Source organism: Cryptococcus depauperatus, chromosome 8 (genome assembly GCF_001720195.1).
Source record: "Cryptococcus depauperatus CBS 7841 chromosome 8, complete sequence".
Lineage (NCBI taxonomy): Eukaryota > Fungi > Basidiomycota > Tremellomycetes > Tremellales > Cryptococcaceae > Cryptococcus > Cryptococcus depauperatus.
The window spans coordinates 739498-764853 of NC_089475.1; the positions used below are offsets into that span (position 1 = coordinate 739498).

At 43.4% G+C, this 25356-nt stretch overlaps 14 protein-coding genes across 14 annotated transcripts; 7 read left to right on the top strand and 7 right to left on the bottom strand.

Annotated features, from left to right (window-relative positions):
• Positions 1-329: 329 nt before the first annotated feature.
• Positions 330-777, top strand: L203_106207 (uncharacterized protein; the record flags this gene model as incomplete). The annotated part of the gene is made up of 3 exons (XM_066215565.1): positions 330-380; positions 435-604; positions 693-777. The coding sequence occupies 3 exons, from the start codon at positions 330-332 to the stop codon at positions 775-777; spliced, it is 306 nt and encodes a 101-aa protein (XP_066071662.1).
• A 424-nt stretch (positions 778-1201) lies between these two features.
• On the top strand, positions 1202-3520 carry L203_106208 (calcium/proton exchanger; the record flags this gene model as incomplete). The annotated part of the gene is made up of 6 exons (XM_066215566.1): positions 1202-1690; positions 1742-2143; positions 2192-2378; positions 2422-3274; positions 3327-3443; positions 3499-3520. The coding sequence occupies 6 exons, from the start codon at positions 1202-1204 to the stop codon at positions 3518-3520; spliced, it is 2070 nt and encodes a 689-aa protein (XP_066071663.1).
• Positions 3521-4733: 1213 nt separating this feature from the next.
• On the bottom strand, positions 4734-6288 carry L203_106209 (uncharacterized protein; the record flags this gene model as incomplete). The annotated part of the gene is made up of 5 exons (XM_066215567.1): positions 4734-5314; positions 5363-5452; positions 5512-5799; positions 5853-5952; positions 6010-6288. 5 exons carry the CDS (start codon positions 6286-6288, stop codon positions 4734-4736), a joined length of 1338 nt encoding a protein of 445 aa, XP_066071664.1.
• A 285-nt stretch (positions 6289-6573) lies between these two features.
• L203_106210 (uncharacterized protein) lies at positions 6574-7854 on the top strand (the record flags this gene model as incomplete). The annotated part of the gene is made up of 4 exons (XM_066215568.1): positions 6574-6818; positions 6870-7021; positions 7073-7349; positions 7413-7854. 4 exons carry the CDS (start codon positions 6574-6576, stop codon positions 7852-7854), a joined length of 1116 nt encoding a protein of 371 aa, XP_066071665.1.
• Positions 7855-8005: 151 nt separating this feature from the next.
• L203_106211 (ribosomal protein S16) lies at positions 8006-8476 on the bottom strand (the record flags this gene model as incomplete). The annotated part of the gene is made up of 2 exons (XM_066215569.1): positions 8006-8125; positions 8177-8476. The coding sequence occupies 2 exons, from the start codon at positions 8474-8476 to the stop codon at positions 8006-8008; spliced, it is 420 nt and encodes a 139-aa protein (XP_066071666.1).
• A 503-nt stretch (positions 8477-8979) lies between these two features.
• On the top strand, positions 8980-9811 carry L203_106212 (uncharacterized protein; the record flags this gene model as incomplete). The annotated part of the gene is made up of 2 exons (XM_066215570.1): positions 8980-9541; positions 9591-9811. 2 exons carry the CDS (start codon positions 8980-8982, stop codon positions 9809-9811), a joined length of 783 nt encoding a protein of 260 aa, XP_066071667.1.
• Positions 9812-9936: 125 nt separating this feature from the next.
• On the bottom strand, positions 9937-10542 carry L203_106213 (uncharacterized protein; the record flags this gene model as incomplete). Its single annotated transcript, XM_066215571.1, has 1 exon — positions 9937-10542. One exon carries the CDS (start codon positions 10540-10542, stop codon positions 9937-9939), a length of 606 nt encoding a protein of 201 aa, XP_066071668.1.
• A 515-nt stretch (positions 10543-11057) lies between these two features.
• On the bottom strand, positions 11058-12145 carry L203_106214 (uncharacterized protein; the record flags this gene model as incomplete). The annotated part of the gene is made up of 6 exons (XM_066215572.1): positions 11058-11161; positions 11222-11526; positions 11582-11697; positions 11760-11818; positions 11870-12026; positions 12080-12145. The coding sequence occupies 6 exons, from the start codon at positions 12143-12145 to the stop codon at positions 11058-11060; spliced, it is 807 nt and encodes a 268-aa protein (XP_066071669.1).
• A 2413-nt stretch (positions 12146-14558) lies between these two features.
• L203_106215 (uncharacterized protein) lies at positions 14559-15623 on the bottom strand (the record flags this gene model as incomplete). Its single annotated transcript, XM_066215573.1, has 2 exons — positions 14559-15480; positions 15535-15623. The coding sequence occupies 2 exons, from the start codon at positions 15621-15623 to the stop codon at positions 14559-14561; spliced, it is 1011 nt and encodes a 336-aa protein (XP_066071670.1).
• A 507-nt stretch (positions 15624-16130) lies between these two features.
• L203_106216 (uncharacterized protein) lies at positions 16131-16444 on the top strand (the record flags this gene model as incomplete). Its single annotated transcript, XM_066215574.1, has 2 exons — positions 16131-16146; positions 16197-16444. The coding sequence occupies 2 exons, from the start codon at positions 16131-16133 to the stop codon at positions 16442-16444; spliced, it is 264 nt and encodes an 87-aa protein (XP_066071671.1).
• Positions 16445-16996: 552 nt separating this feature from the next.
• Positions 16997-19692, bottom strand: L203_106217 (uncharacterized protein; the record flags this gene model as incomplete). The annotated part of the gene is made up of 9 exons (XM_066215575.1): positions 16997-17128; positions 17177-17403; positions 17456-17621; positions 17675-17923; positions 17983-18123; positions 18175-18324; positions 18373-19098; positions 19149-19624; positions 19671-19692. The coding sequence occupies 9 exons, from the start codon at positions 19690-19692 to the stop codon at positions 16997-16999; spliced, it is 2289 nt and encodes a 762-aa protein (XP_066071672.1).
• A 331-nt stretch (positions 19693-20023) lies between these two features.
• Positions 20024-21508, bottom strand: L203_106218 (COP9 signalosome complex subunit 5; the record flags this gene model as incomplete). The annotated part of the gene is made up of 9 exons (XM_066215576.1): positions 20024-20156; positions 20205-20407; positions 20461-20658; positions 20711-20776; positions 20821-20908; positions 20963-21183; positions 21235-21286; positions 21337-21419; positions 21461-21508. 9 exons carry the CDS (start codon positions 21506-21508, stop codon positions 20024-20026), a joined length of 1092 nt encoding a protein of 363 aa, XP_066071673.1.
• Positions 21509-21663: 155 nt separating this feature from the next.
• Positions 21664-21991, top strand: L203_106219 (uncharacterized protein; the record flags this gene model as incomplete). The annotated part of the gene is made up of 2 exons (XM_066215577.1): positions 21664-21899; positions 21955-21991. The coding sequence occupies 2 exons, from the start codon at positions 21664-21666 to the stop codon at positions 21989-21991; spliced, it is 273 nt and encodes a 90-aa protein (XP_066071674.1).
• A 2634-nt stretch (positions 21992-24625) lies between these two features.
• L203_106220 (uncharacterized protein) lies at positions 24626-25293 on the top strand (the record flags this gene model as incomplete). The annotated part of the gene is made up of 2 exons (XM_066215578.1): positions 24626-25089; positions 25140-25293. The coding sequence occupies 2 exons, from the start codon at positions 24626-24628 to the stop codon at positions 25291-25293; spliced, it is 618 nt and encodes a 205-aa protein (XP_066071675.1).
• Between the last annotated feature and the right edge of the window lie 63 nt (positions 25294-25356).

Here is a 25356-nt window from a genome sequence, read left to right on the forward strand (position 1 = left end):
AGCCAAGGAGTTGCTCAACCCAATGCTTGTCTTTTTTTTTTAATACTATTGCCACTGGCAAAATGGTCAACAAAAGACGAAGAGGAGGGCGAAAAGCTTTTTTTTTGTTTCTTCATGGTGTCCGTTTTATACCTTGCCAGTCGGTTGTATGGCAGAAAAAGAAATAAATAAAAATAAAATAAAAAAGTATATTTGGTACAAATTATGAATGCCAAGAAATTTCTAACTAAGTTATACTTAGACTCCTTTCGACATTTCCTGTCCGGGAAGAAATTTCTAATAGCACTCTTTGAATACACTTTGACTTTGCTTTTGTTTTGTTTTGTCTCATGTTTTTGACGCATCACAAAATTCAACAGAACGGTCAAGTCAAGAAAAGTGTAGGTTGGAATGATGGTTTCCCATGACAAGTCTCGTTACTGAGCTGAGCATAGAGCTTGTGTCTTGGCAAAGAACTTTTCTTTTTTGTAGTCAAGACGGCTGTTGGGTATGGCCATAACTCATTGGATGAGCATATAGATAAAGCTTCAAGACGCCACTTTTGGACGTGGAACAGAGTCAAATTGCAGAATCGGATCAAGATGGAGACACTCCAGCAAAGGCCGTATGTGAATAAATGGCAATGTTGTTTGTACACTCGGCTTTGCATTATCAGCTGTGTTGCTACCAACCCGCCATGCTGTCTCTTTCAGACCTGCGAGCCTTATCCAACGACCCATCGCCAAAAAGAGAACCGATCAAGACGATTGCACATTTCCCGAAAGATGCTTGCTATAAATGACTTTGTTTTCTATTCTTGTAAAAACAAAAAATAGTTAACTTGATAAAGCTGTGATTTTCCCTGGTTCCATTCTTGGCTCAAATTAGGCAGAGTTTGTTTGGTCATCCCATTTAAAGACCTGTGACGGCAACCGCCGCTTCACGCCAAGTGAGTCGACGACGTCATCGGAATTGCCACGTCACCGGTTTAACCAATCGACACGAGACGAGAAGGCTTCCCCAATGCCAAGCCTTTTATCCTTTGACGTTTCTGATCAAACTAACTTTAGTTGAGTCAACTGCCACATTCGCATTTTGCGAGTCCGCCGTTTAAATGTTAAAAGGTTGTCTTTTGTTCTCTCTATCGTTATCTTCTTTCTCTTTTCTTTTTTTTTCTTTTTTCCACAACCACCAGTCACTCTCCTCAACAAGTTAACGTTCAATGGTAATTTCCTCCGTCCTAGACCCACCCGAACCGGAACCAGATATAGAAGGCTATACTCCCCCAGTGAATAATACATCGACTTTTGAGAACCAAGTTGAGACTGCTCGTCAACACGATGAACGACACAAGGAAAAGCAGAGTCATGGTGGCGGCATTCTTCAGAATTCAACGCTGCGTACCATCTTGAAGCCACGTTCCAAGCCTGGTCATGCACGCGTGCCATCGATTACTATTACCCAGCCTGCATCACCCATGTACAGAAATGCGCCTGTCCAAGCGATAGATATCCCAGGCAGGTCCAGCAGTGCCCCAACACTGCCTAGTGGAGCAATGGCGGGTTCTGCGCCCGCCTCGGGAGGTAAGCTCAGACTCGCACCTCTCAAGAACCTTGCCATTCCTTTGCCGCCAAAGATGGGTCCCCCGGAGGACGAGCAAGAAAAGGTTCACAAAAACTTTATAGAGCCCACTTGGAAACAATGTTTTATTGTGAGTCGTTCAAATGGGGTCGTCGTTGACGGAAAGTAGAACACTATCAAGGCTCAGCCGTTTCTTGTTGCTGTGCCAGTCCTCCTCCCTATCTCTTGGGCGCTCCATTTCTCCCATCAGAACCCTGTCGCGGTCTTTGTGACCAGTTTGATTGCGATTGTCCCTCTTGCAGGTGCGTTGGGTTTTGCCACTGAGGAGTTGGCACACCGTGTCGGTGAAGCGTGGGGCGGTTTGCTGAACGCCTCTTTTGGCAACGCCGTCGAGCTGCTCATCGCTATCCTGGCTCTTGTCAAGGGAGAACTCGACATTGTACAAGCCAGTATGATTGGGTCCATCTTGAGCAATGTCTTGTTGGTGTTGGGTATGAGTTATTTTGCAGGCGGCCTCCGTTTCCATGAGCAACTGTATACTATAATTGGCGCACAGATGCACATCTCTCTCTTGGGTCTCTCTGTGGGTTTTCATTATCTCGCTTGGCGGATTTGCTTACACGAGTAACAGCTCATGGCAATTGCCATGCCTGCCGCATATCACTATGCATATCCCTCCACGTCTGACATTGTATCCAGTGCTCGATCTGGAGGTTCGCCCGAAGGCGAGGAGCTTGAAAATTTGCTCAAGATGTCTCGCGGCTTGAGTTTTATTCTGCTGGCTGTTTATGGAATGTTTTTGACATTTCAGCTTTACAGTAGGTCACTATGTTTTATGAAAACCATTGCTTATCGTTGTAGCCCATGCCTATTTGTTTCGTATTCCACGTGAAAAGGTCCAACACCCACTCCCAGGTCCTGCTCCTCACCACGAGCACGTCTTTCCCCTTCCTCATTGGGTTGATTCTATGGTCGATAGCTCGTCATCAAGTAGCTCAAGTGGTTCATCTGGATCTAGTCTTCGATCTGGAAAGACGCACAAACGATTCCAGAAATTTCGCAAGTTTTCTGTTAGCTCAAAGCTAAAAGACAAGGAAAAGCGGGAGGTTGATGGGCATGAGGCCGATGTGGAAGGCGGCGATGGCAACAATGTGTGCATATCACCTCCTGTCTCTCCTGTGACAGAAATCAATCCAAGTACTTTCAATGAAAAGGAAAATGATGTTCCCACGGCTCCGATCAGTCCCTTTCAAACCCGCTCAAACACAGTTGAGACTCTTCAATCACCTTTCCCAGTCCCTGATCCTGAGTGCCAATCTATCTCTACCAACGCCTCAGGCAATATTGTTGTTGACGAGGACGGCACGGTACATATCCAGCCTAAGGTTAGATTCTGGTTTGCTCTTGGAATGCTGCTAGTCGTGACTTCCCTGGCTGGCGTTACTGCAGAGTGGCTGGTGGATTCTATTGATGGGTTGACAGCTACATCCAACGTGTCTAGAGAATTTGTTGGTCTCATTCTTTTACCGGTGATTGGCAATTCGGTTGAGCACATCACTGCGGTCACTGTATCCGTCAAGGACAAATTGAACTTGTCTATGAGTATCGCTGTTGGAAGTAGTATTCAAGTATCGCTTTGTCTCTTGCCAATTTTGGTTTTCATCGGTTGGGCTATTGGGCAACCTATGTTATTGTTTTTTGATACCTTTGAAACGTATGTTGTGACGCATGATACAATGTTTGGACTTGGCTGACATGTGTCGCAGAATCGCTTTGGTAGTCAGTGTATTACTCGTCAACTTTGCAATCTCAGATGGTCGAACAAATTATCTGGAAGGTTTTGTCATGATGATGGCATATCTCTCTATCGCACTTGTTTGTTGGTATGTGGGCTCGTTTGATCACTAAGCTGTATTATGATTGATGTGGCTTTTACAGGTTCTATGATCCAAAGGTCTGATATCATAATTTTCAAACAATGATTGTGGGAACATGTACATAATATGAAGAGAAAGATTGTTCTTATACACGTGGTTGAATGGCGAACAAACATCTAGCATGTAATTTATTGTGTGATTTACTGTTAGGTTGAGCCTGCTGCATGACTCTCAATTATAACAGATATGTCAACCTGCTATTTCCTACCACCAGGATGACTCAAAGAAGCAGCGAACAATCCATCCATAATCACTTCTTACCAAACAATCCTCATGAGCAGTATAGCTCACCAAAAACCATCACTGATGCTGAAAAGATTCTTATTGAAAATGTTTTGATACCATGCCTGTTTCGTCCTTGGACTGTGTCTTATGCTGAGCTTGACGGTCTTGGGGCTAATGACGATCACAGTCATTCACAACAGAGATTGATGACTATCCATCATACATCTTTTATTCTATCCTATTCTTTCTTCCTTTCCCTAAGAGTGAAACAATTGTCATTCTTTCAGGCAAGATTCAAGAATTTCACGGTTATTCGTGTACAATTTATGGAATCAAGTTTCCCAATGCGTCTGTAGTGAACAATCTCTCGTCTTGGATCAATCCATTGTCTGGAGATGGGTTTATATGTATGCTGCGAGATAACTGCTACAGATTTGTCTCATAGAATTACATACGGCTCAAAGAGTGTGACAGTGACCCTTTGCAAAACTCCATTTTTAAGTTTTTTCCTCTGCCCATGTATTTCGAGAAGTTTTATATTTGAAGCTCACGTTATGATTTTCCAATGCAAGAAAGCATTGCTGATACTCGAATGTTAAAATGTTGTCCTGTTACTGTTGGGAAAACTGGTGTTACTAATTTTTGGCGAAATTATAACAATCATGAAACTCAAAGTCATCTATCCTTCTCGCGTGGCCCTCTAAAAAGTGCGTATTGCGGTATCGCAGTAATTATCTCGACAGTTCAATTGCACCAAGCCCGTAGGCTAGCTTGACACTGCCCCGCCAATAAGAGCAAATGAGTCTCGAGGAAGCATCATTATGCAATAATCTGGAGATGATTGATAGTGTTGAGTAAAAAAAAAATAGAAGAGAGAGGGAAATCAACTCGTTAGAAGGTTTCCACCAAGGCCATCATGCACGCACATATCGTCATTGCCTTTCCCGGCTGACTTCTTATTTAGTGGCTAAGAATACATAATCAGATGCAAACGCTCAAACGCACAGCACCTTAGCCTCTCCCTCTCTTGGCTCTTCCAGCTGCACCCATCATGCTTTTTGGAGCTAATCCCCGCTTTCTCCCTCCCACCATCCCGCCAGGTAACCACTCTTCCCTTTTCTTCACTTTTATGCCTTTGACACGCAACTTTGCATCCTTTTCTCTTAACCGCTTGTTCTTGTTTATTTTGCGTTGCTGAGATGCAGACTTTGATTCGTTTGGGAGGATGGACGACGTCGATGAAGAGAGTGATTCAAAGTAACGAGCCACAGTATCTGAGACCTGGCTATCAAGCGAGCCTTCATTGATAGCAATGGAAGGATTTGGGTCTTCCGTTTCTGCCGTAGAGATAATCTTGTCTTCTTTAAGTGATAATGAATGTTGACGGTAAGGAACCAATTCATCTAATGTCCATTCCCCCAATTTACCATCTCTCCAGTGCTTTAGAAGCCATTTCATGATAGCTTCCCAGTCCGGCTCACCACCTTTTTGTTTAACAGCAAGTCGATCAGAAAGAGCAGAAAGAAAAGTAGGGAGATGGTCAGTAGGAAGGAAATTTTGTGGAAGCGACAAGACAGAAAGGTAGGGAGAGACTACACGCTGTGATCAGCAGTGGATTCAAAGCAGAATGGCAGGCATACACAGAGGTTCAGACACAAGACGACGGTTCATCTTCCATAGCAGGTAATCTGTCATTTCTTCCAAGTCAAACAAACCCTCCTTGATACCAACTAAATTTGTATCAGCATCTTGAAATTTCATGTCGACGAATCACAGCTCAAAGACCAACCTGTCAAAGCTAACTTCAATCCTTTTTCCTGACCGTCTTGGCCTGCACCTAGATACGGCGTCATGATTCCCGGAGTATCATAAACATACACATCAGGATCCTCATGTATCTTCACAGTACCCGTCAGTTTCTTGGTGACTCCAGCCATAGCTCCCGTAGCAAATGCTTTGCCTTTTCGAATGCCTACGCGACGGAGGGCGTTGAGCAGCGAGGATTTTCCGACATTTGGCATACCAAGAACGAGAATCGAAAATGTAGGAGTGTAAGGACCATGTATACGGGCGAGATCTTGAAATATCACCATTCGCAAAAGGCTCAGTTTTAACCAGAAAGATACGAACCGACAGCATGTCGAAGGACTTGTGAGACGTCCTTGTCTTTTCGAGTATCTGCAAACATAATCTGTTGTTTTCCATGTTGCAAGAACGCTTTTTCTAATGGCTGTCGACAAGCAAAATCTCAGCTAGTATTATCTCATACTCTCGGGTTACCACCTACGCCCTCGAGCCTTGCATCTGCCAAATCTCTTTTCGTATACACCACAAGTCTTTCTCGACCAACACCTCTACCTTTATCTCGGTCTTTCCACTTTCTCAGCACTCCATCAAAAGCAGGATTGATACTTGTAAGCGGTAGCCTTGCATCTCTGGCTTCAATGACAAGGTTCATATCTTCCAAAAGGGGTGGAAGCTCCCGGAGTGAGCGAGCCATATGGCCAGCAAACCAGGAGGGCGTACATGAGGAAAAGGGAAAAGAAGAGCGAGGAAAAAAGCTCATGGTAGTTGCTTTACCAACTCTCCTCTCTTGTACTCATTGGATGAGTTTTTGAAATTATTGAATATTATAAATGTCAAAAGTAATCATTGTCATATTATAATTTTCCATATTAATAACCAGGCATCTAATCTTCTTTTTTTTATGGGGGATCGTCAACTTTATGATGACATCACGATTTTGCTTTTTTCATTTTTTTGCTACTTTTTTGGCGAATTACTTCTTCTTTTACCAAAAATTGATTCTAAATCACGGGAAAACTACCTTGAAGGAAAGAAACTGGTAGACATGTCCAACGTCAATGCTGCAGCATCATCCTCAAAGCATAAAAAAGATAAGAAGGAAAAGCATGCCAAGCATGAGCACAAAGAAAAGTCCAAGAAGGACAAGAAACACAAAAAGATCATAGAGGGGAAACATGAAAAGTCCCCATTTGAGCATCAATTGTCGAGAATGAGGATAAGTGTTGCCCCAAAGTATTCTGGAGATGTCATGGTTGGCGTAAAAGAGCATTTGGATAGTATGATTATGCGGTAAGTCCCATTCTGCGTATCCCTTACGGTAGATTGACTCGTGAGTGATAGATATTTACCTCAAATGGGAGGTGTACTGCTAGCCCATTGGGACCATAGCTTTGAAGATGATACAGCAAAGATCATCAACGAATGTCCGTTTGACGTTATAAAAGTCCGATTTCACTCCATTTTGTGGGCTCCTAAAATCGACCAAAAACTTTGTATGTCTGGCACTGTGAGGGTGGTATTCTATATGCTGATAGAAAATTCAGACGGCACTCACTCTCTGTCATCTCCTTCTCATCTCTCATTGCTCTTCTCTAAAACCTTCAATGTCTCAATTCCTCTTCAACACATTCCTACTGACATGTATGAGTTTGAGCATACCGACGAACAAGCTCCCGATAAGGACAGTGATGATGATGAAGACGAGGTTGTATACCTCGGCAGTGGTGCGCCACCCATGGTCGAGCAAGTCGGCCGATGGAAAGAGAAGGAAACTGGAAAGACTCTGGGTGAAGGAGGCAAGATTAAATTTACCGTTATTGGGTTTGTCTTTTGCCATTCTATTCTATAGCTTGCAACAATGGTCCACTGACGCTTACTTGGTAGAATACAAGTTTCAAATTGCATGCTTTCGCTCATTGGATCGCTCTTACCTGATCCTTACAACCCACCACCTGCCCCTGAGCCAGCTATACCCTGGTCGCGCCCTTCGCCTTCACTTTCACCTGACCCAGAGCCTTCTTTGAAAAAAGCTAAAGTCCAGCTTACTAAGCAGCAACAACAAACAGCGGAACAAAGGGAGACAGATATCGATACCAGTCAGATGACTCAGCGTGAACTCAAAGCTTACAGAAAAGAACAGGAAAAGAAGAAGAGGGAAGAAAGAAAAGCGAGAAAAGGAGCTGCAGGCGGCGAAGACGGTCAGAATGAAATGGGTATTGAAGCGTCAGACCTGACAGAGCAACAAGAGGCAATAGCAGGGACTAAGAGGAAGGCTGAGTTGGAAAACGGTGAGAAGAGGAAAAAGAGGAAGAAGGATGGGCAGTAAGCACTGCAGTGCTTTGTACATTATTCCATTAGACTCATTCCTTTGCTTGGTATGCCATTGTTTCTCAGGCATCAAAGCGTGACTATACTTTAAATCAAACCCTTGCGATATCTCTGAAAAAACCTGCCAAGTCCCAGATGATGCATACAGCTTATGAGCTAGTCTCCACGATTTGTCCGTTGAGTTTTGCTCCAGGCTGTGCTATCAATTCAGGAGCAGGAGGTGGAGACCATTGATGTTGCCATTTGTGGGGTGTTTTCAGTACGCCTCTCTAATCTAAAGTTAATAGGATGCATCGTCCAGTATATCGGATTGAACCTACCCTTTCCAGCAATTTCACAACTGATCTAGTAGGTTGTGCCCCCACGCCCAGCCAATAGTTTATTCTATCAACGTTCCATTCCACACTCTTTTCCTTCTTCACTAATCCTTCTGCGCCTTTTGCAAAGACATTGGCTGCTGGAGGCGGCGTCATACCCTCCCGGATACGAGGGATTGGGTCGTACTTGCCTAAAAGCTCGAGAGGTTTTCCGTTACGCGACCGACGGGAATCAATAGCTACCAGGTGGAATATGGGGTTTTTGCGCCGGCCATGACGGGCGAAGCGTATACGGACCGGCATGGCGAAAAATGGAAATGAGGATTGAGTGTTTTAAACAGAAGCAGCGTCTACCAAGATGAGCCTGCTAAGAATGCCTCCAGTATTGTGCACTTTTCAGACTGAAAAGATGTGAAAGAAGAATAATTAAAATTGTAACTTTTTGCTCAACTTTTGAAAGAATAAGATAGGATGAGCTTATCACATTTTAAATAACACATATATTTTCACGTGACTTTTCACCTTTGATTACATAATCCATCATGGAGACCTGGAAGATTTCCTTTCGTTCAACATGGGATGTTACCATCAGCAAAAAAAAAGTAATGATCTCATCATTTCTATTTTGTTTGTGTGGCTCAACTATAAAAACTACGAGATGGAAAAATTTTTTAAACAGAAACGATTCTCAAGTTTCGTTTACATTTATTCCCATCTCTGGCAACCGTTAAGAGAGCTGGCTCTCAAGGTTGGACTAAGATCTTACGAACAAGCAACGAAGAGAGGAACGACAAAAGGTTAACCATATGGAGTCTGTGGCTCAAGCAATGACAACCCTCACGCCAAGCTGGACTACAGTATCGCCTTCTACCAGTTCTAGGGATGCAAGTATCGGCATCATGAACTATTCTTCAACTTATAGCCCTGTATCATCCACGGCATCTCATACTTCATCTACCTCTCCCTCTTCCATAACGACCTCGTCCTCAACGGACTATTACTCTAGTCTCAATGTGACAGAATCCTCGCTCACTCCCGCATCACTTCATAGCTTTGCCCGCTCTTTATCAACTTATTTGGCTATAGGTGCTGTTATCCTTGGTATATTTGTGGCTATCTGCTTGGCCTCGTGGCTATACAAAAGGCGAAAGCGACAAAAGAGATTCAAATCAAAGTTTGGAGAAGATGATGAAGAAGAGAATATGAACTGGAATGATGGAAAGACTAGAAGAGTCTGGGATCCTGAAACGGGGATGGGAGTCATTGTCAAGGACGAGACAAGGCAGGAAAAAGATACGTTGACTCCTAGAGAGAGAGGATGCGAGAATGAGAGGAGACGGAGTATGATGCTGGAGGATGCGGTTGAAAGTAAGTTGAATGAACAAGTGCATGGCCACGCCGACTCACTATGCTTGAGGTCCAGTTAAGGATACCTATTTGGAAACTGTGAAGCCAACGATGCGTTTGATCACAACATTGCCCAATCAGCCGTCTGGCATGAGTGTCGATTGGAAAGACAAGGATGAAGATTGTGTAGCCGTTGTTGTCGAAGGCGTACACAGCGGGAGCAGTAGTCCTGTACTCAGCCCAGAGAGGGAGTCTAAAAGAAGACTTTTGGATAGGAAGCAGAAGGAATGACGAATACATGACGCAGACATATCTTGCAACTATTTAACTACATGGACTAGTAGAAACTTGGTAGATGCTATTAGATGTTTTTATTGTTCGCCAAAGAGATTTTTGAAATCGAAATGGCCAACTGCTTAAACTGTCAAATACCACGATTTCCTTCGACCACCATCCATACGAGCATCCTCAGTCCAAGCTCTTCTTTCTTTCTTATCTTCATGCCATGACCTTTGGTCACGCATTTCATAGGAACCCTGCATTACCCAATTGCCTCCTGTAAATCCATAATCCTCCCATCTATCGAAATACCTATCCTCGTCTCCAACTCGCCCAACAGGAATGACTTCTCCTCTTTGTATAGCTGCTATAAAACAATCCTCGCTTATGTCCCTCGAATCTCCTTCCCATGAATCATAGGCAACAGAGATAAGAGATGTTTGACATTCAGCGCTGGCGACGGGTTGCTTAGTGCTGAAGCCATTACGAAGTTGTGCACAGTGAAGAGAAGCGGGGTTACATAGAGTTCGAGAATATGGGATAGAAGGGGATGGTATATTGGAATGCGAGAAACTGATGCCCAAGTCAGTGTGACAGACAGGTGAAGAAGGCTCGAAGGAAATGATGCGGGAGTAAGACTTTGTGTGATCGTGCTTGAGAGCTGTAATAGGAGTATTCGGAGAAGCAATTTGGGATAGAGAAGATAGTTGGTTGTGGGTATCCTTGCCTTTTGAATTTGACATGGCTATGCCAATGGTAGTAATTTGCGTTGGTATCGGTGTTTCTTTGAGCCTTGTTATCAATTAATAGTCGTATAGGCGATTTGAGTGGTAATCAATCGGCGAAATATCGTTGAGTTGGAGTTTTATGAACATCCGACAATATAACTTGGTTACAATGCAAGTCCTTACTTATATTCTAAATAGGGTTAGTCCTCCGAGTTGCGTACGGAAGACGCATAATCTCTGGTCTAGATCCGAGCCACGCCACCCTTTGTCTTTGCCTAAAGATCTTGGGGAAAGCGGACAATGATTCTGAATTACCTTAGTCACTAACCTTTGTTATTTACTCCATACGCAGATGAAGAACATAAAAGGATGAATACTCGTGCCGAGCTCCTGTCAATGGCTGTGGAAATATCTGTAACGTCGAAATACAGAGCCCAAAAGTCGATGCAGAGATTTATGAGGGAGTGTTTCGAGCACATAGAAAGCTTCGTTAAGATAGAAAGGATGCACGTGATCCATCTCTCGGCATTCTATCCATATAGCTCTGAGTCGGCACCCATGCCTCCACTCCACCCCCTGGTAGTTCCGAAAAGCCCTTTCCAAGAGGTAGGCTCTCTTAATTCGACGTCATTTGCTGGAGGCTATACATGAGCTTTCTTCTTGATAGCTGTAAGCGAGATATGTTCCAACTGACCAATGCCCAATATATCAAGCACAACATTTGTTAAACCTTTTGCGTCTCCTCGGTTATCACCTTCAACGCACCATACAGACAGCGCACCGTGAGGTATTGATTTCTCGTCTCTAGACCAGGAAGAGAGCAATCTCCTTGTCAAGCCAGCTGCAGGCAGAAAAGGCGGGTAATGTGAATCTTTGCTAGGCAGAGTATGAGAGGATGAATCAATAGCAAGCGATAGTGGCGGTATCCTTTGAAGACGCTGCAAGTAGGGTGAAGCAGAGACAGATTGAGATGGAGGGGTGATACGCTGATAGGGTGTCCTACAGTGTATCATTTAGTCAACTACATCACCCAAGCATCTACCCCATAGCTTACAATAACTGTGTATCATTTTGATGAGCGGAATCGAGACTTGTTAGGAGCAGGAGAAATCCAAAGCTGTAAGAATCAATGAATGATTCAACCAATGCAACATGTTCATCTTTTTTGTCCTATTTCCCCATACCTCCGTCAATGATGAATTGATTGGTACGACCTCAGGTCAAAAACTTGCCTTCAAGGTTGGTGACCTCTGCTGAACTACAAAAAGCTCGCTCCCTTCCTGGCCATAAACTAACAAAATTTCAGCATAGCGACCCGCCAACGAACATGAGATTCATTCACCTTCCAATCCACCAGTGACAAGTTCACTATGCTCTCCTTGACCTACAAAAGGAGCAACGGTGTCACCTCTGCCTGTGAAGCCGACCCTTTGAAGACCAAGTGAAGATATCAACAGATCACAAGTCAGTTGAGGGACATTTCCCAACGACACGGCGGGCTAAGCATGGATTGTCAATGCCAGGAGATACCATATGGTTAATGACAGCCTACTAAGATGAGTGTTGCATTTGAGAAGCTTGATGGAGAAAAGTTTTGACTTGGGTAGAAGACTGGCATGCTTGGTTGGTTCTAATGTTGATGATATAATTACAATTCACATTGTTGTTTTGAATGACGAGTATTGAGAGTATGAAATGAAAGTGCAATGACGTGTAATTTTTTCTGAACCATCTTTCTTTAGTTTTTTGATAGCCACCTTCAATCTCAATACATACTTTCCATCTATAATCGATAACCCTGTTCCCAATATCGTGTTGAGCTCTCTTAATAAGAGCTCTCCGTATATCTCTGAAGTAAGGTGCTAATGTACAAAGTTCGCTCGAAAAAACCAGTAGATGACAGGATCTTCTCGGGTTCAGAGTAAAATGACGCCGATGATTAAGAAAGAAAAGACTATTAATGCTTGTGAAGGACTATCAACCGGAAGAGTGACGCGAGTTACGGGAGAAGTTCAACCGGTCAAATCTTGATAAACTAAATGGCTAAACAGAAAAGCTGAAATACTTGAGGTCTGCTGATACAGTTTACTGGCGGACCTATCTATCGACCTGATCACTAGGGTGAGACTGATTGAGACCAATGAAAAGGAGAGGAAACGGAAGACGATCATGGTCAACATCAAAGCCGAACAAATCTACGATGGCTTTAATGCAACACAAGCAATTACTGAGAGCTGGCAAAATTGAGTTAAACATTCTCATGTTCCAAGAAACTGAAGAGGTGTTCAGAGCCATCACAAGCTTTTGATCCAACTGCAAAATTTCCGTCGTCAGCTCATCGAAGATAGTCATAGAGCTCTTTGGAGTCTCTGCAAAGACTTCAATGAACCCTTCCTTGATCACACTATTTTCCAACAATACTTCACAATATTAGCTATCATAACTTCACCCAAACTCACAGCTAACGGGTTTTCACCATTCGTTTCTGAAATTTCTTGGGCTTAGTTATCCATGTGGCGCCTTGCGCACCATCACGACGTCAATCTAGTCCGATCACTCAATTTTCGCTCATCCATTGATCAAGGTCCACACATTCCCATACCTACTTTCCTTCCTTCTAGTCCCCTGGGTCAGAGATAAGAGGTATATCAACAAGAAAGATGGAGTTGGAGGAAGCAAGACTTACTAGTACGGTGATTTTGCAGAGCGCCGACATGCCTTGGAAGTGCAAAGATTCAATCTAGAATGATACAAATCTGACTCGCGCTCTTTGGACTTTCAAATCATCGATCCTATGACTGAAATAAACTACGTTCCTCAATTGCTCATTCAAAATTTGATTTCAAAATAATTGTCAGCCTTCATCTTCCACTATGCACTAAACAGAAGAGAAAAACCAGAATCGCCTACCGTAAGCAAAGCATCCAGGAAACACAGATACGTGCGGTTGTTCCCAATTTATACTACAAGCGATAAGCGAAGATCAGTTCAGAAATGCAGAGACTTTAGGACCATCGTACCAAGTCAAAGAACTTCTCTATGGACCCTTATCAATTCCTCTGTCTTTACACTTTTTAATGATGTTTCTCTATGAATTTTAGTGTTGGTTCCCCTACCTACGATAATCTTACTGTCCCCATCATCCATTTAGCAGTCATAGTCAGATTTGGGATACGAACTTGTACAAATCATGAAAGCTGTCTGTGGGATGTGTAGTAGTACTTGTACATTGCACTAGCTTCTGCATTATCACTGTTTAGTTGGGCCGGCAGGATTGGCATCAGTTGCGGCTTGTGTTCATACTCTTGGGAATACAAAAGGGCTGATTTAGGAGTTGTGGAGCTGAGTAATCTCATTGAAATCACAAAAACGTAATATTGGATTGTTATAAAGAATCCGAAGGTGCATTGATTGACCTCCTAGTTTCATCCTGAAAGATTTCTACTGTCCAAAAAGTAAAACTTTCAGCATCAGAGATTCCCCAGCGGCCTCCTACCTGAGTATTACCTAGTAATATGTAACGTGGCTTTCCAGATCGAATAGAACCTGGAATTTTACATATTCAATGGCCAGATGTTTCGTCTTTGATATGAATGGTGTTCACATGTTTTCTCTTGGAAATCAATATTCATAGCCTATCACTAGAAAAAAGCCAGTGAGCACTCATGGGCTACACTGAAATCATGAAAATCTACAAGCGATACGATTTTGACTGTATACAATATCAGGAATGGGTTATGTCTTGGGCGAGGAATGTGTAACTAGAATAAACCTATTCAGATTCATTCTTTGGGAACCACGAACAAGTCCTTCCTTAATCTCGCCTCTCCCTCCATCATCCTACATACAGTTTATCAACATGGTCCATATCCGCACTGTGAATGTCGGGATGTATTGTACAACTGCACAATGCTCCATTTCAATCCAAACTTGTTTTGACAAACACATCTATCCATAATACATAACAAATGTCAAACCACAACAATGAGATGACAACGGCCTCTTACCCACCGCCAACCCAGATAGACAGACTACGGAATAGACAGAAAACTTTGGCCCTGTTCCAATATGCACATACAATGACCGGTTCCATCTATCAGGCCTAACCCTTCAAAGCTTTCCCGAGTGGACAGACTATAATCACCACTAATCATTAGCGATGGCTCTTTGCGATGCGTGCTTGTAGGCGACTGAAGTAATGGCTGATGCTCGATAGAGACGGACGGATAAGAAGCAAACAAGTCGTTTAGAGAGAGGAGCGGTGGTGAGGATGTCAGTGAGGGTGTGGGAGGCGTAGCGGTCTTGCTTCCAAAAACATCTGTGGGCACGGCTGCTGGGCAAGTGTTTGTAATTTGAATAGGTAAGGAGCTTGACGACGAATGGAGAGTGTATTCTGGTGTCCCGGGACCTGTTTGTATCCAGCGGTAAGAGCAGCCCTCGTCTGGAGAGGTAGAGCATGTAGGGGCAGACACGGAAGACGTTGTCCAAGCCGGTGATTCCTCCTGAGCGCAGGGTGGAGTGGGCTCGAGTTGTATCCCGAGTTGATGGGAGGCAAGGCTTTGAAGCAAGAGATGTTCAACCACAGAGGGATAAGAGCTGGAAGCCGTTTCCATAGATGGGTCGATGCGAACCGCAGACTGGGCCGTTTCGAAAGAACTCTTAGACCCCAAAGTTGTCCCTGTTTCCAGCTCAAAAGACGATTTTTTAGCAGTGAATGGCGACGAGTGAGTTGAGATGTCGTACAAAAGCTCTTCAAAACCTGTGCGAGGCATAGAGTAGGGGATGGAAGTAGTCATTGGGGGAATGGATTGACTGGCCAACTTGGCAGCTTTGGCAAATGCTTTCTTTTCTCGAGTTACACGGCTAACCTCTTTCGGTACTGGGGCATACTCGCACTTGCGTTTGGAACGCTCGCAATGGGTACAGGGAGAGCCACCATAGCATCTTATCTTTCTACCAAATGGGGTCAATATGACTTGTCTGAAAGAGAACAGTTTTAAACCTCACCTGTGCCGACAGTGCTGACAAGCCATGGAGATACGCTTCCTTAGAGCGCCTCTGCTTGGAGTAGGGACATAGGTTGAATGATGGTACATGGTCGAGGACATTCAAACAGAAGGTCGACCTAAGATCAAATTGTTATCTTCCAGACAAATGGAAAACTAGAGTATATACCTACCGCCAAAGCAGCCACTCGTTCACATACCATCTGTCCGCAAATGGAATAAAACGTAACTTAAACAAGCAAACGCAACATGTACGTACAAGAGTTGGGCATTTTCTTGTACCGGTAATAATAGATGTTAAAAATTCATTCATTAATACGTTCTACGCAATCTGAATATTGTTAATTAACATCCTTTGGATCAGTGCATATAGTTAATTGATTTATGATAGATACTCTTACTTTGAAATAGAAATCTATTTCTCTTTTGCTCTTTCAACTGCATTTCCAGCAATGAAGACTTGGTATTAAAAAATAGCCACTGAAGAAAAGGTCACAACTTGTTGTTCATGAAAAGAAAGTTAAATTTCTGAGAAAAATGAGAGTTGTGATAAGGAGAATCAAAGGATAAAGTCTCGGTATTGGGGTATTACTCAAGATGTACGGTGGGAGAAGCAAGTTCTTTCCCATTGAGTTACTATCTATCGCTGACGACAAAGATTAGCTCTGAGTGATGGTTCTCTGCTGGCGTGTTGGATGAAACTACCATCTGGCTTTTCGCCTCGGTTGGCTTTCCTTATACGGTTTCAGCTCTGCATGTGTACACATACAAAAGCTGGTATAATCACCAAAAGTTTCCATGAAGATTCGCCAAACATTAAGGAAATTCCCATGGAACGCAAAGAGAGTTTCTTATCGTCCGCCCCAACCCGCAGATGCAGAGGTTTAGGTTTTTCAATCCACAAGGCTTAATCAATCTTGCAAACGATGTGAGGTTTGGATTTGAGAACAGCATACGTCTCTCACTACTAGACGGTTGAATGCTTGAGTGATCCATGATATCTGCATGTTATATCAAGCTTATTGTCTACTGTTTCATATGGTCAAAATGAATGCAACTTGTGATCTTCTGGTATGAGTGAATTCTGGCAATTGCGTCTATGTGCTTTTGTTTTTTTTTTTAATTTCCCGAGACTATTCGTCTAGGTTTGGGTATCCATTGTAAATTTCGTCCTGCTTATCTTATTTGGAGGCCGCCATTTTGGCAACCAGTTAAAGAGTTGTACATGTGCTACTTGGCTTCCTCTTTTGTGGCTTGTGTTTATCGCAAAGGTTGGCTCGTCTCAACCTGGGAACATCCGCAAACTAAAAAAACTATAATGCCAACTTGCTTCTGCTGTTCTACAATGCCGACCATTGGCATGTAGGAAATCACAATCGTTGTTTGCGTCCAACACGAGTGTTTCTCTGATGCATAAAGCTTGAAACACTATCTCGTCTCAACATGACTATCCTTGCCAATCCTCATGGTCGCATAGGCTTCAACCATTCGTCCGCTCTCACAAATTGGTCAATAACATCCTTCCCTACGACCGTGTGTTGGAACTTGGGGTTTGGTCCCTGTTCTTCTTCAAGGCTACGGATGGCTACCATAATCTACATATGGGAGGTCAGAAAAGTCAACTAGGACCGCAAGAAACTCACTGTATCCCAGAAACGGAAACCTCGTGAAAGCTCTTGCACAGGGTTTCTAATACTAGTGAGGTTATCTTCCACAAAACTGATAGCATCCTTCTTGGCCTTAACCACCTTTTCTGACCGGTAGTTATCCATGTTGATTGATTCTCCTTCATTGTGATAGGTCGTGGCATCAAGATAAGTCTTGATGAGGATGCCAAACCCGGTACTCACGTCAGTCTGGAAAGGAAGACCTTCAATTATCATTGTTAGGTCATATAATTGTAGAAGTAACAGATAGCTCACTAAGCATGATATCGCTATAGTCATCCCTGTTCCGTCTCCCATCCCCAGATAACAGCAGATGCACACTGACCGCTTCAAAAAGTTGTCGAAGAGACTTGGACAAAGCCCGAACAAATGAGTTAAAAGCCAAAAGTTCTTGAGATAACGGTCCAATCCATTGTTGAGGCTAGTTATAGCTGTCAGTGGCGTTACGTTCCATTCAGATAGATGGGAGCTCACTCTCAACATCAACGGTAACACGCTGATACACCTCATAATGAGCCTGACCCTGTTTTGTTCATCATTATCTCCATAACTTGGCCCACCGGCAAAACCTTCGGCATCAGCTCCGCCCCACTTTCCACCATGTACCACTCCCGCCCGCAGAAGCTCAAGAATTAGATAAAGAGACTCTTGGAACCGATCGTTGACTCGAGAGACGGAGAAGCAGGCATGAAGTGCTTTGCCGATGAGTGAATGCGTGTGATTCTGTTGCACAAAACTACCTCATAAGACAAACCAGGCTCTCTTGTGACTTACCCTCGAACTTCCAGGAATCGCCAAATAACATTTGCAACTATTTCGTCCTTTTTATCGAGCACTCTCTCCCCCTTGGGTTTTAATGTTCTATTGACTAATTCCTCTTTTGCTAAAGCCCCAATACAAAGTTTAAGATCGATGGTCGAAGACTAGAAAGATTGACATCAGTGCATGAATCGACGTTATCTCAGAAGACTCACATTCTGCCGTCTGAGCTCCATCTCTAGGTTGAACATGGGAACCATCCAATCTGTGCATCTGGCGATGAGCGATTGAGTAAGAGCATCTGTAAAAGGGACGCAAGATCCTCGAACAGGAGCATAAGGTGGGTCAAAGTAATAATGCACGTTCTATAGCCTGTCAGATTCATTCTTTTTGAATCAACAAAAGCATCTTACAACTCGCCGTTTTGACCAATCCGGGTGAAGCACATCCGCAAGAAGAGCGACGGTAGTACAACGTGGTGAAGTGTGGCCCTCTGTGATCACATCTTTTATGAATCTGCGGTACTCGCTCGTCTCCAAAAGAGGTTGAGATTCAACGATCATTCCGCTAGTTAACCATCCCACAACCTGAGCAGAAATAAGTCCACGGCAGATATGGAAATATAACTCATCAGGAATGCGTGGTGAGAAAATTTCTTCGAGGTCCCCCGGAACATCCTGAATAGTGAAAGCTTGCTGCTGAGAGGTTATAACTGTTGGCAAAGGCACACAAGTGCCATCAGTTGTAAGGACTAGGAAGAATTTGATGGCCAGGCGGGCTTTCCAGAAAGACTCTACATATAGCTGTGTCTTATATGGTTGCTCTTGACGCAAACTGTGGCAAACAGCGAGACCGAATTTGTGCATACGCACGAGATCCGCAACGGATTTGATAGAGAATTCAGCATGAGGTGGGAGCGGGAGGGTACGGGTAATGGAAGAGCCTGCGAGGAGACCAAAATCGAGGAACTGTTCACTAGCAAGATTCAAATCGTTGAGAACCTTTGCCTTGTCGACAAAGCTAAAGCTGGTGTTCCAGTCGCTAGAGGTTATGACCTTTTCAACTGGCCAAAGAAGACACTCGGTAGAGGAATATATGGCGTGGATATACCCTTTCGGATGTTGTAAAAGATATGCAAGCTTTGAGAGAGCATCATCAGTATGCAAGTCACCCAAAGCAAGAATCTCACCTGAGCAAAGCCAAGGTAAGGGGCTACAACGAACTCTACAAAACGGTGCCTAAATAGCCTCATTATCGACCTCAGCAAATCCTTTTGATCCACAAAGTTTCCATTGTTGAACTGAATGAGCTTCTCAACAGCCGCAAGGGGTTCTCCTTGATCATACAATGCCCAAGCTTCGTTTTTGATGATATTCTCTCTTTCAGCTTTAGCATCGGGTCCCTTGGGTGGTGGCCGAGAAGCGAGAGGAAGACCACTGAAGACGAAAACTGGTTTGATACCTTGGCGTTCGAGAGCGCGGAGGTCGTTCTCTATTTTGAGCACGATTGCAAGGGGGAGGCCGCCAGTAGCAGCAACGAGAGGTTCGCGAGTATCAGGATCAGTGAGCAAGTGGTTAAGGTAGTATGTGGCATCAATACCGAGACGAGTGTTGTTCAAGGCCGAGATAGGACAATTTTGGATGAGCTTTCTCTCCTTGAGATAGCCTACATGTTTGAAGGGTTAGTCTGCCAATAAACAGCTAGCACTCACTATCTAACCCTCGGATAGGCATGGTGAAAGCGCGCGACGTGTCGTAACAAAGAGCAAAGGTCAATGTTGGTCTTCGCCTCAAAGTTGGCGGCGCAGACACTGCCCTCAGAGCGTTACAGTTGCGGCGAGTAGTATTGAGAACGAAAGAAAGATGAAGGATAAACCAGAAAAAGATGATAATCAAATATATAAATATCAAGTCACCATACCCATTCGTGAACTGAGAATGATACGTGATGGAATCCCCTGGATGAATGGCACGTGACACTCTGAAGAAGAAAATATGTATACACTTATCATACATGTATATGCAGCCTGCGACCTGATACATCTTATTATTTCTATTGTAAATATCATGTCAGCTTGCCTCGAATTACCGCTGACGCTTCTTCTTTAACCACCGTCTCTGATAATGGAGTGTTGAACAGTTTGTTCTTGAGGAGCTGAGAAATTATACCATTTTGAGCCTCTATAGCGATTCTGGAACTATTCACAGGTCAATTCCCTTTCCGTTTGTAAAACTTTTGGACCAACCTGTCTTGAGTTGCCTTGTTGAGAGGTGTGCCTTCCTCTTCAATCTCAAAAGTGTCCTTCCCTTTTTCCTTCACATCTAATTCTTCGCCTTTAATTTCTACTGCCTTAAGCTTGAGTTTTGCGCTGTTGTTACCAAGAGCTTGAGAAGCCGCTCGAAGTTTGGCACTCAAATCATGTAATTGAGATGTTGAGTACTCAAGATTCTTGTTCGCATCAGCTCAGATATTCTACATCTGGTCACACAGCGTTCACTGACAGAAACAAGCGAGTTTGATGACAGAGTAGCAACCCAGTACTTGTTCCATAATAAGTCGAGCATTTGATCATCAAGTTTGCTCTTGTATATTTCAATTTTAAGCTGATAATACGCATTGTTGTGAACACCAAAATCTTCAATTTTATCCATGGGAACAGACTGGTACAGAGATTTGGTTGAAGATGTAGGTCTGTATGACTATACAAGATGTGTTAGCCGTATGACGCCCAACATTGTCCTTTTCACTTGCATCAGGGTAAGTACGGAAAGCACCAATCTCCACCTTCCCCGCAGAAATGGTTCGGTTCGGGTCAATCTGAGAGTAGTTAGTATTGAGCTGCCACCAGAGAGACGCACGACAACGGCAAGATATGGGTCGTTGAATTTTTGATTGTTTAGTTGCGTGTTAACATCAATACCTGAAAGCCAACAGCCATAACCGGGATGTCTGCGCAGGAGTGAACAGCGTTCTCACCAACGCTCATTATATAGTCAATCTTACGAGTGATACCAGCCTCGTAACAGTTCATTTTTTCCAGCTTCTGCATTTGCTGTTTGAAAGTTGACCATATATTCCATAGCCTCATTCCCAGCATTCACTCGTGTCTCTGTACCTTGAACGGGTAAGGCGGCGGCATCCGTGATCCAGAAAGCACCATCTCGAACCTTCCCGTACATGACACCCATAATCTCATATTGGCCTCCTGAGCGCGCATGAGTGACCTAACCATATATATCAGCTAATAATTGGTATAGGATTATCTGTTGAATTACCATTTTGATCAGAGCAATTGAAGAAATCTTGACAGTGTGAAAGTGGTGCGGACTACAACCAAATTGTCAGGAATCGTATTCTCATGCTCATATCGCCCATACTTGGATTTCCAAGGTGCCTCGTTATCTAGTTGTTGTTCCTCTTCCCGAGAATATTGAAAGATCGCAGCAGATGGATCGAGGGTCTGTATATCTATTAGCTCGGTCTTTCTGTTTTGCTACCCACCTGGATATCATTGTTAATCTCAAAGGTCTTTCTGGCAGCAAGAGCCATTCTGAGTTGCCAACAAGTCTGAACTCAAGTTTGAAGTGAAGTAATTGCTCTAATTAAGATGGGTCATACCTCCACCCGATAACCAAGTTTACGTAACGAATAATACCCACGTTTGAAACCCACCTTTTATCTATCACTATTCATCAAATCATTCTATGATGTCTTATTCGGGTTTTGCTGAAGGCGAGTCTGAGACCTGGGAAGCTCACTCTCCAGCTCCTATCCCTGAACCAACCGTCGAGTCGGCTCTCAAGAAGGAAAAGATTATCAAAGATATCATAACACTACGTGACGGGTTGAGAGGATTAATGGTGCGAATATCCGAGGTTGAGATTGAAAATGATAAGCTTGCAAAGGAGAATGAGACACTAAACCTTTATGTTGACAACTTGTTTGTATAAAAGTGGTTCTATGGTTTATCCGGAAGCTGACAACAATACGTTTAGAACAAGAAATTCTGCTGTTAATGCTGGCACTAGATAGAGAGATCTTGTCTGGTACAAATGTCAATGCTCCAATGACAAAACTGAGGGGACAAAGCTTGTACAGTCAATCGAATTGAGACGAGATGGGATAGAGTTGCCAGGAAGGCGTGGCGTTTGCCAGCTTGTGAAGCTATCACGTCAGGAATCTTGCTATTCTCATGGAAGTCAATGCGATACGCATTACCATATGTAGATGAACTCGCTTTTTAATTGTGATAATTACGGCGAAACATTTTACTAACTTTTTCTTCGTTTCAAGCTCTGTGCTTCATACTTCATGGGTTTCCTATATGCATGACAAGCCATGATCTAGTTGTCGTTCCGTCGACAACCCGAAAAGCCACTTTTTCTGCAGCAAAGTGATAAAGCTACTCAAACTTGTGTGGTCCATGCTACGTTTCTGTGCCAGCTTTTGAAGCTCAACATATTGCTAGCATTTTCAATGTCCTTTTTCATACTTCCCACTATCCACAAGGCCGTCACAGTTCAAATATAATTAGCTTCTTCCATGTTCGACAGTATTGATCAAGTTCTTGATTATCTTTCATCTTTCTACTAGTCCTTCACTTCTCATGATTACGTAGTTGAAACGGCTCCATCATCATCGCTTCTCTCAGTGACCAAGTCTGAGACAAGGCAGAACGATAACTGTTCTCGCAATAGACAATGTTGAAGGTATGTCTTTGATGATTTCATTGCGAATTTAAACAGGTGAATAGTAGAGGAAATGGCTATCCACGATACCAAATGGATTATTTATAGCCATATTGTATTTTCTGCGATGCTTAAGAAATGGAGTAGTTGATTTTTTGAGTTGGCAGCTTGAAAAGTGACCAGAGAAAATTATCCAGTGCCAATACGATACTTTTACTTGGACAGCATCATTGCCAAACTTGGCTAATGTACATTGACATAGAAACTAAACTCGTTGGTTGGTGCCACAGAAAAGAAGTCCGAAAAATACCGAAAGTGGCAAAAACCAATATCAGCTGAAAGGCTCCTTCCGCATTTGGCAATTCACATGAATATTTGCAATTGCCAAATAAAAATTTGCAATCTCTCTATGAAGGGATATTTGCCACTCACTTGGATCGGAAAAAGTATAAATACCCATCTCCCGTCGTTTCTTTTTTCCCATTACATCAATTACATCAATCTCGCCAAATAAAATTTGAGTTCTTCAACATGAGCTAAACATCAAACATACTAAGCTTGCATACTACTACAAGCGCGAGACGAAAATATGGGCAACGGCCTCTAGTGAGCTTTCGTGACCTGCGGTCCTCGTAGATCATAGAGTGTTGACACCATTCTCTCATTATCAGGTGAGGTCCAGGCGTTCGTCCACCGGACTTGTTTGCTGTTATTCCTTTTTCTGTCTAGCGGAACCAGTCCATCTGCCCTCACTTTGTCACTTTTCAAGTGTCTCTGAGCAAACCGTCAGCTTTTGTCCATTGTCGCACTGCCACCTGTTTTGGTCACTAGTCTTGTGTTGTCGCATCAGGTTTAAAGAGCATCGGCTTTTCATCGACTGATTCGACGGTCAACATCTACCTTACAAGTAGTAGCTGAGCATTGGCACTTGCGCGCAACACTTGGAGCATTACATTGGTGCAAAGGACTCGAGTTGCCTTCCCCCGCCTTGACGTGCCCGTTCAACATAGCCTCTGTTGAGTTTCCTGTGGTACTCTAGAGTGTCTACACTGGTTGGCGAACGCAGCGAGGTTATTCAAGTGGCGTTGGGACTTGAGTTACTGACGTTGGTTCCACACTGGCTTCGCCTTTTGAGGTTGTCTGAGGTACTCACTGTGAAAGTCTGAGAGTTTGTTCCATGAACACTAAAGACATGAGCGGGGTTACTTTTTCAATCTCATTTTGGAATTTTACAAGTGTCGATCGCCCATACATCTCCGTCGAATACATCTCGAGATGAGGGCTGAACCAGGTTTTTTAGAGGGCAGTCTTTGGGAAAGCTTGGAAAGTTGAGCTATTGGATCACACAAAGGGTTCGTAACTTGTTACATTGTCATGCGTTTAATCAGCGTTGACACACTACCTCTTCTTTCTCTTTCCTTGGGTTTTGTTTATCTCTTTATACGACAGCTCTCCGGCCTTTTCGAGGACAGTTTGCTGTTGACTGAATATCTTGCCCCGTCATCTTGTCCGTATAACGGACAAGATGACGGGGCTTTTTTTTTTCTTTTTTTAAAAATAGCAAAGTTAATAACCATGCATTGGTTAACCATCCTTCTTTTATATTTATGTGTTGTTGCTGCTATATGCTGTCTTGGTCAAACATGTCTCATATCCAAAAGTATTAGAAAGTACAAACTCCTTTGATGTTTGGCTCCACCCGTTTGATCCAACCAAATAATCAAACATCCCTTATGGTTCGGCTCTTCTTTTCGCTGAGTTGAATCACTTTTGTATATTATTTAACAAAGAACCATTTATAAAACTACCTTACGCTCTACATGGCTTAAATTCTTGAAATACCACGTCAAATCACTGTTTGTATTTGTTTGGCTGTCGGCACACACAAACATTCGTTCACAATTTTCAACAGATTTTATTTTATTTTATTCTATTCATCAAGTTCAATTACATCTTTACCCAAGATATTCTATTAATCATGGCAAACTATGTTTATTCTTCTCAGCATCCTCAGTCGCCTCGCCACTACAACTTCTCGTCCCCTCCGCGTGGACAGTATGCTTCCCCAATATCAAGAATGAGCATGGATGGTACAGCGTCAGGGCCAGTCGAGACTGACCCCATGTTGCCACCTCCTCCAATGGCGATTACCCATACGTCGCACGCATCGCACGCTCTTTTTAATTCTATCTATCCCTCGCCAGCGTCTCCTACTTCGTTCGTTCCTGCTGGATCGCAGGCGCAAGTAGGCTCTGAAGAAGCACCACTTCCTCCGTCCAAGAGTAGAGAAGAGAGTCCCAAAGGCATGTCTAAAAAGCTCTACCAAGCACTCTTGAGCAAACCCAAGTTGAGTAGAACCTGGGAGAAGAAGAGCTTTGCCGAAGAACTAGAGGGGATGCAGCATACACCTCCATCGTCTGGAGATAGCGACGGTTTCCCTCAGTGTGTCTTGTTTTTTAAATAACATCTCAAGTGCTCATTACAAACCACAGATACCTGTCTCCTCGCGGTCGACCTGCGAGTCTATACACTTCTCCGGCAGAATTTGCAGCCTTTAGGCCATTGCCAATGGTTGAAACACAGCCAATGTCACAGCTGCAAGTAGGTGCCATGGGAAGGGTATCAGTCGGTCCAGAGAGAGTGTGAATGACTCGTCTTGCAACGCAGTGAAGAATCAATGACTATTTCTTATAAACATCTTTCAAATGA